This window comes from Acomys minous, assembly GCF_964271855.1.
Source record: "Acomys minous genome assembly, chromosome: 9".
Lineage (NCBI taxonomy): Eukaryota > Metazoa > Chordata > Mammalia > Rodentia > Muridae > Acomys > Acomys minous.
This window is the reverse complement of record NC_140490.1, coordinates 22,713,839-22,722,859: the sequence shown is the minus strand read 5'-3', so window position 1 is coordinate 22,722,859 and position 9,021 is coordinate 22,713,839. Positions and strand designations below refer to the sequence as shown.

The 9,021-nt window shown below is 44.0% G+C and overlaps 1 protein-coding gene across 1 annotated transcript; it reads right to left on the bottom strand.

Annotated features, from left to right (window-relative positions):
- Positions 1 to 1,258: 1,258 nt before the first annotated feature.
- Positions 1,259 to 6,210, bottom strand: PDE12 (phosphodiesterase 12). The gene is made up of 3 exons (XM_084793953.1): positions 4,505 to 6,210; positions 2,862 to 2,940; positions 1,259 to 2,212 (listed from the first exon to the last, which is right to left on the bottom strand). The coding sequence occupies exons 1-3, from the start codon at positions 6,077 to 6,079 to the stop codon at positions 1,770 to 1,772; spliced, it is 2,097 nt and encodes a 698-aa protein (XP_084650079.1). The 5' UTR covers positions 6,080 to 6,210; the 3' UTR covers positions 1,259 to 1,769.
- Between the last annotated feature and the right edge of the window lie 2,811 nt (positions 6,211 to 9,021).

Genomic DNA, 9,021 nt, shown 5'->3' with positions numbered 1-9,021 from the left:
AAGTTTTGAAAAGAAAAGGATTACAGCTTTGATGTAGCACAGGCTCAGCATTCTGGGTTCGATCCCCAGAACTAGTTCTGACTGTATAAACTGCCACTGAAATGCTCTCAAAAATGGCATGCATATGGCAGGGAGTGTGACTCGGTGGCCCTGAATTTGATCCTCAGGAGGAGAAATAAACACATATCCCACTACTATATTTAGGAAGGCACAATTTGGTAACATCAATTTTTCATCAGCTTAAAAAAAAAAAAATAAGATCCCAAGAAAATGATTACCCTATAAATAATCCAAATAAAGGTTCAATGTAAAGTGCAGATGAAATGCTTATATTCTCAGACTTACTAGCTTCAGGGTATCTGATAGTAGAATAAGAAAACACAAAGTAAATTAGAAGAAAAAGGGGGTGAAATCACATTTTCAAAAGAGGAAAGTTCTTATGGCACTGGGCTTAGAGATTAAAAATTTTGAATTAAGGGCTTCAAGACTGGAAAACTAGGCCTCTTGAGGTGAGAAGCCTTTGCTACGTAAGCCAGAAATTAACTGCAGGAAGCTATGTTACATCCTGACCATCAAAAAGCAATAGTTAAAGCATTGCCAGGAAGGTATGGCAACAACAAATTTAGTAAAAGTTATCTAAATGATACTAATCAATACAACATTTCTCATCTTAAAATGTTTAATTCACTTTAAATTTTTTCTTTATATATAAATTATGTGGCACTGTTTTGTTACTCAAACTATAACACTTACATTTATAAAAAGTTTGTTTCAGATATTGGCAAAAGCCCACTATCCCCAACCCCCTTTTTTCCTATCGATATAGCCCAAGCTGGCCTTGAACTCGGAGCAGTTCTGCCTCAGACTCCCAAGAACTAGGACACAGCTATAAAGCACCATGCTTGCTTGTGTTCTTCCTATTGATAAAAAAGGTTTGAAAACAGTTCCAGCATAGAAATGCTCAATGGTTCTTCTGCATTCTGAAGTCCCCATCAGAAGTTTTTCATAAAATGATTGTGCTGTGTTCTTTCATATCATGGTCAAGTACCCTATGTGCTTATAAGTATCATGAGTGAGAGTGTAGCCAAGGGGGTCCAGTTATGTTGCTGCTCCCTTTGAGTACTCTGTTATGCTTGCCTCCTACTATTCAAATGAGCATACAAATTATGTGCATTTGTACCATCATTTGTTCACTGAAAAAAAAGTGAGAAGAGAAGGAGAATACCTTGCTAACTGAAAAATGAAGAAGCTATAAAAATGGGTAATGGTATATTTTAATCTTTTGTGAAAAGCTCCAAAATTATAATAAATCCTAACCAAATTGAGGTAGTGATAGACTAATGTATTCCATGTGTCTCTGAAGTCTCCCCCACCTTTTACCTGCATGTCCCTTCCTCCCCCAATTAAATGAACATAATTCAATGTAAAATGCATTATGAAAGAAAATTATGAGATTATTCAAATAGTACTTAAAAATCTTAATTACCAGGTTAAAAAAACTTATAAAATGTACACAATAATCCAATTTCCTTTTTGCTAGTCATAAATGTTTTCCTTCAAACGTAGGAAATTAAAAAGAGGATAAAGATATTATATGCTGCAAACATTATGAACTGGTTCTATAACAGAGCCATGTGGAACAGATCTAGTAGGGAATGACCATACGGTTTAGTGTCTAGATGTGTTCACTGAAGGTTTTATCTAAGCTTTGTTTCATATTAAATTTTCTGGAAAGTAACTAGCTTCCTGTTCATACAATGTAGCAAAGTCTATTTCCACTTTAAATCACATACCAGTGCTATGTGATCAGAAGGATGAGAAACACTAGGTAAGGCCTGGTGGGTGGTAACTTCCTCATGACTGGGCAATGGGATCACCTGCTCCACCTCTAAAGCCCTGAAGTCAATGAAAATGTAATCTAGACATCCGTGAAAGCCACCAACGTAATTTGTGTAGGCAGGTTCACCACAAGCACTTTTCAGTTTGAAGAAGTGTTTGAGAGACATGTTGCATTTTTCCTCTTCTCCATTGGAAGCCCAGTCTTCATGATCCTCTGTAATGTTGCCATCGATGACAAAATGATACATTCCTGAGGACGGTGTACTATTAAAGTCTCCACAAAATATAACTGGTATGTCAGGATACAGATCACATGAAACATGTCTAATGTGAGCCAAGGATATTGCCATTTGAATAAGACGAATGTATCCACCTACAAACAAACAAAATTAGTGTAAGTACTTCTGGAAACCCTGGGGCAGGGGCACTCACAAATCATGATACCTGAATGAATTTAACACACATATACACAAGCACATACTTTTACATTTGGTGTGTGTGTATGACAGGTAGCATGTGTGGAGATCTGCGTTCACTCTCTCTCACCATATGGGTCCCTGGGACTGAACGCAGGTCATCAGGCTTGGTGGCAAGCACCTTTACCAGCTGAGCCATCTTCCTGGGCTCCAAGACACACATTTTTGTAAAACAGCTTTAGCAGCTTAAAATAATCACCTACAGTATCTGAGTGACATTCAAGATAAGTGTCTAATAGGGATGGAGTGGTGGTGCACACCTGTAACCTCAGCTCTGAGGAGGCTACGGCAGGAGGATTTCAAGTTCCAGGCCAACATGTTTTCCAAAACTATCAGAAAACAATAAACAAAAGAAACAAACCACATAGACACAAGGTGTGTGTGTGTGTGTGTGTGTGTGTGTGTGTGTGTGAGAGAGAGAGAGAGAGAGAGAGAGAGAGAGAGAGAGAGAGACTGGGGGGGCCATGCCTGGAGAAACAGCTTTATTGTGGGTGCGCAGAGAAACAATGTTTACATCACTTGTAAAACTAAATAAAGCCTACTTACCTTTTGGGTGCCAGTAGAGATGAGTATTGGCAACACATATCTTCTTAGAAAAGTCCTTCGTAGATTGAAGAACTGAAATCTGTAATAGGAAACACCAAGCCTTCAGTTGGTATCTACCGTCTCCTGAAAACTGTTTTGGCTTTGGTTTTGTTGTTTGTGACAGTTTCTCATTGTATAGTCCTGGCTGTCCTGCAACTATGTAAACTAGACTGGCCTTGAAACTGATAGAAATCTACCTGTCTCTTCCTCCAAAGTGCTGGGATTAAAGGCAGGGGCCACAACACCCCACTCTCCCAAAATGTTTTGTACTTAAGATTGTAAGCTTAGCTATTTTATTCCACAGTCCCTTGAAAACAAAGACAGCAAGTTTAAAATCTGATACTGCAAGTTTTCAAGGATGTTAACATAAGTAATTATAACAATTTAATAATCATCCAATATACAGAACCACTATGAAAAAAATACATTTTAGTTGACTGGATTATTAGGACTGGATACTGCTTCCAAGTTTAAAAACACATGTCCTGGAGTCAGGCAAGTTTGAACAGTCTAGCGTTTACAGCCTTGTGCCTCAGAGCAAGACACTTTTCAGTGTTTAAGTGGCAAAGAAACCATATCACCAATGTCATAACTGTATATTCAAATAAATGAACTTACACAGAAGTGCACAGAACACAACCCATTACTTAAGAGCTCTGAACACAATGAAAATGTCTTAGAAAAAAAAAAAGCCTAAGTGTGGTGGCACACACATTTAATTAATCCCAGCACTAGGGAGGCAGAGGCAGATGAATTGCAGTAAGTTCAAGGACAGGCTGGCCTACACATCCAGTTCCAGGACACTCACAATTACACAGTGAGACTCTGTCCCAAAATATCAACAAAACACAAGAAGCAAAAAATAACTCAGACAATTTTAAGCTATGTAGCAGTTCACACTCCAAATAATAATAATGTTAGCATTGTCAACTGGCTAAGAGTCCTGGCTTCATACGCTTAAGAGCCTATGAACATTTTCTCACTTATCAAACAAGAATGGATATCTGTAAACAGATTTTTTTAAACTGACTTTTTTCTTTACATACTAGGTAACAGTAGTTATGAAAGAGGTCTCAAAATGAGACACTTAACGCTTGTAACTGCTTTAAAATAGTGCCTGACATATTACTATCATTACTGACTTTCGTGTGTATCTACCTGGATTGTAAACACTAAGAATGTTTCTATCTTGTTCAAGGCAACCTGCGGTGGGACAGCCAACTAGGAGTGCTTACTTCATATGTGCTGAATTAAGGAACAGGCTGCAGCATATAGATTTTGTTTTGTTTTGTTTTTTGGTTTTTTTGAGACAGGGTTTCTCTGTGTAGCCTTGGCTGTCCTAGTCTCGATTTGTAGACCAGGCTGGCCTCTAACTCACAGAGATCCGCCTGCCTCTGCCCCACCCCCCCAAGTGCTGGGATTAAAGGCGTGCACCACCACGCCCAGCTTAGACTGTAAAGAAAGTCTACACTCTACACTCTAAGTCTACGTCTACGTCTAAACTACACTCTAGGTAGTTTCAATGACTAACAGTACCAATACCATCCCTCCCCTCCTAAGGCCCCTAACAGTGGTCGAGTATGAAGAAAACAGAGCTACTTGACCTGAAGGACGGACGATCTCTGGAGCACCTTCTCCAGCGCCTGAGGGCTCAAAGCCAGTTTCTCTAGTAGCTCTTTGTGTAGCGGATCCGACTCCAGGGCTTCTTGAAAAGAAATGTCGTGTTGACTAAGGAGGCTGAACTTCGACTTCCGGTAGAAGGTGGCCAGGCCTTCGTGCTGCTTGATTCGAAACACGCCGTCCAGGCCGAAGGCCTCCAGAGCCGGTTGTAAGCTGTCCACGAACACGGCGCGGTCCACCTCCTGCAGACAGATGAGGTCTGCGTTGTAGGCCGTGAGCTCCTTCTGGATAAGGTTCTGGCGGTAGTCAAGCTCCAGGGCGTAGGGGGCACAGTACGGGTACAGGACGGTCCGAGAGAACTCAGTCTGGGCGTACGTGTCGGCCAGGATGTTGTAGGAGACAGTGCGGATGCACGAGTCGTCCGTCACCTTCTTGGTGTACAGATGCCGGTGGTCAAAAGTGCAGGTGCCGGGCCCGGCCTCCACCGGGCACACGCTTTCCACCTCGCGGCTTGGCCCGAAGCGCTGCCCATTGCCCGGCGTGCAGCGAAGCTTGAGCCGCAGCCCGATGTCCGCATTGCACGGGGTGTACACGCGCTCGCCCACGCCCGTCTCGATCCAAGACGAGGACGGCAGAGAGCGAGAGGAGGAGGAGGAGGAGGAGGAGGAGGAGGCCGCGAGGCCGCCGTCCCCAGGTTCTGCCGCCCCGGGTTTGACTTCCTTGTACCAGCGGAACACGGAGCTGGCGGGATCGCCAAACTCGAGGCTCAGCTTAGGGCACACCGGGAAGCCGGCCATGATGTAGCGCGGCAACTGCAGCTCGGTGAAGGCAGGCGGGTTGCGCTCCACCTTGTACTTGACATCGCCGATCTGCAGCACCGCGCCGTCCTGCCAGGCGTCCACGTTGAGCACGTCCTCAGCCACCGCCTCCTCTCGGTAGTACAGCTTCACCACGGGCTCGCAGGACGCCGCCGGGTCCGGTCCTGTCGCCGCGCAGGCCGGGCCGCCGCTCGACTGCGCTCGGTTCTTCCTACTCTTCTTGGCAGCCGCCACCTTAGCGTGGCCCTTGAGGGCGTTGGTGGCGATCCGGCTGAGGGCCCGGCCCAGGGGCTCGCTCTGGTCGCGCTGCATGTTCTTGTGGCTGCCGTCGGCCAACGCAAAAGACAGGCTGAGCTTGGGCTCCGAGGGCACACAGCGCACCACCGCGCGCTCCATGGCGCCAACCGCCCCGCGGGTCGCTGCCTCGGCCCGGCTGTGCTGCTCCACCACCGACCGGACCCCACGAAGCACGGCGCGACCTGGGAACCTCCACATGAACCTGGCGGCCGACGGGATCCGAGAGCCAGAGTCGTCGCCAGCCGGTGTTAAGCCCACTGGGAGGAGCGGCCGCGGCTCCCGGCTCCAAGACCCATTCAGACCGGAGACTTCCGGTCGACGGCGAGCATTTGCCGCGGTGTGAGCATAAATCGCGCGGTGCTTCCGACCCGCACTTTCGCCAGATTCACTTACCCGCTCATTCTTGTCATAGTCGCCCGGCTCAAGATCCCAGCGCCTTGACATTTTTATTCAGCGTGAGTTAAAGGCAACGAGAGAAGGAAGTCTAAAAGTGCCAGAGAGAAATACCAGATCCCGGCGTTTTATTGAAAGTGCAGGCAGTGGGTGGGACCAGTAGGCTGACGTAACCGGAAGTGACTGGGCGGAGTCACGCGCTCTTCTGCCGGCTGTATTAGGCTTTCCGTCACTTCTCGTTGCCCAAGCCGGGGCACGCCCTACCAGGATGGTGACATCGTTTCTTCAAAGTTCGGAGGCGCTGTTCCCTGTGTTTCCGAGGTGTGGCGGATTGAATAAAGCTAAGCATGGCAGGCGCCGAGCCTCAGGTCGCTAAGGAGCTGTGAGCCACTTGCCGGGTTTCTTTACCATCTAGTGAGCGCTGGAGGATAGAAAACACAGGGCGCATGATTTATTTAGGCCTCACGGGTTGTTGTTATTAGTTTTGAGGTAGGTCGCTTAGGAATATAGAACCTGGGGATGGAGAGATGGCTCAGGGGTTAAGAGCACTGGCTGCTCTTCCAGAGGTCCTGAGTTCAATTCCCAGCAACCACATGGTGGCTCCCAACCATCTATAATGTGATCTGATGCCCTCTTCTGGCCTGCAAGTGTACATGCAGAGCACTGTTTACATAATAATAAAAAATAAATACATCTTTAAAAAAAAAAATGTGGAACCTAGAAATACTGGGTTAAAGCCATACAGCATAGTATATTAACAGTTGCCGAGAGCTTTCAGTGTTTTAAGTAGTAAAGAGCTTGGAAGGCCTTGTCTTTGTAGGGTTGCAAGATTTAGCAAATAAAATTACAGGACTCAGGTAAAACTTGGAATTAAAGAACTTTTTTCTAAACGAAGATGCTTAACTCTTTCCGGGACTACTTTATTTGAGGTTTAAATCTTGGTTTATTTGTAGACCAAAACAAATTCCTGCAGCAGTGAGCCTCTTAGGCGACAGTAGTACGTAAGAAAGACTCAGACTGTTCTGAACTCAGATTGTCAATCCTGTGACATACATCTTTACCCACAACCATTCCACCAGCCTTGGGGCTTCTGGCCAACCAAGCCTAATTACAAGTTCCAGGGCAGTGACAGACTCTGTCTTATAAAACAAGGTCTGATTAAAGACACTGGAAGTTGACATCTGACTTCTACACATGTGCATGCATATATATATATATATATATATATATATATATATATATATATATATATATATATATATGTTCACCCTGCCTCCTCCTACAACATAGGTGCCCACATAGACACGTAATTTTTTTAAAAAAGATTTATTTATCTATTATTATGTATACAGTGCTCTGCCTGCATATACATCTGCAGGCCAGAAGACGACATCAGATCACATTTAGATATTTGTGAGCCACCATGTTGTTGTTGGGAATTGAACTCTGGACCTCTGGAAGAGCAGTCAGTGCTCTTAACCACTGAGCCATCTCTCCAGGCTCTTTTTTTTTTTTTTTTTTTTAAATTTTTAAGTTAAGAGAAAAGGAAGCCTACAAAACCAAGCTAGACATGGTGGCAAACACCTATAATCTCACCATTTGGGAGGACCATGTGTTCTGGACCAGCCTGGGCTATATAGTGATATCACAATCAATAAATGAAATATATAGAGCTATCTCAATAAATAAACAAATAAACCAGTACAAAGGAAACATGCCTTTACCAATCAGAACTAAATTTACCTATGTATCATTTATAAACCTCCCATATTTATATGTAAATACTAGTTTCTTTTAATTACTTTTATTCTGGTAGGTGATAGCTGTAAACCATACAGATTGCTTATATACTATCAATACTTTATGTTAAAAAAATGATACTGTAGTTTTGGATGCTAGCATTCAGAAGTTTGAACAGTACTTGATATTGGGTTATTTCTCCCCATAATTCAGAAGTCAGGCTTGTAGAATGCTTGCCTAGCGGGTAGAAGACACTAAGTTCAGTCTCCAGTACTGAGAAAGAAATTAAAATTTTTCTTTTTCTATCTTTCTTTCTTTTTTCCAAGACAGGGTTTCTCTGTGTAGCCTTGGCTGTCCTCAACTCACTTTGTAGACCAGACTGGTCTTGAACTCACAGTGATCCTCTTGCCTCTGCCTCCCCAGTTCTACGATTAAAGGCGGGCACCACCACGCCCAACTTTAAATTTTTTTTTTTTGGTTTTTTGAGACAGGATCTCTCTGTGTTAGCCTTGGCTGTCCTCAACTAACTCTGTAGATCAGACTGGCCTTGAACTCACAGTGATCCTCTTGCCTCTGCCTCCCCAGTGCTGGGATTAAAGGCGGGCACCACCACGCCCAACTTTAAATTTTTTTTTCTTTTTTTGGTTTTTCAAGACAAAGTCTCTCTGTGTAGCCTTGGCTGTCCTGGACTCGCTTTATAGACCAGGCTGGCCTTGAACTCACAGAGATCCGCCTGCCTCTGCCTCCTGAGTGCTGGGATTAAAGGTGTGCCCACCACACCCAGCCTAAATTTTTCTTTTAAAGAAACTTTCAGTATATATATATTAGAGAATCACTTTTGTTGTTGTCTTAAGACTTATTTATTATTATTTATGCAATATTCTGCCCGCATGCCAGAAGAGGACACCAGATCTCATTATATATGGTTGTGAGCCACCATGTGGTTGCTGGGAATTGAACTCAGGACCTTTGAAAGAGCAGCCAGTGGTCTTAACCTCTGAGCCATCTCTCCGTGTCCTCCCTTTTGATACAGACTCTCACTTGAAGTCTTCCTGTCCAAGGTATACAAGTGCTGGAATGACACGTGTGCCCCATGCTTAGCTAGAAGATCACTTTTTGATCATATCTGTAAATCCCTTTAAAATAACTAAGGCTTTGAAAAATAAGTTTACCTCATTTTTCAAATTGTATTGTTGGTCTGCAGCAGTTGGGAACAAATACAGAGACCTACAACCAGGTTGTTACTCCAAGAA

Excerpts from the sequence above, each read along its gene's own strand:
- PDE12 (XM_084793953.1), bottom strand. The coding sequence starts at position 6,079 with ATGTCAAGGCGCTGGGATCTTGAGCCGGGCGACTATGACAAGAATGAG. Across the intron at positions 2,941-4,504 it reads AGAGATCGTCCGTCCTTCAG|ATTTCAGTTCTTCAATCTAC; the intron begins GTCAAGTAGCTC and ends TTCCTATTACAG. Across the intron at positions 2,213-2,861 it reads TCTCTACTGGCACCCAAAAG|GTGGATACATTCGTCTTATT; the intron begins GTAAGTAGGCTT and ends GTTTGTTTGTAG.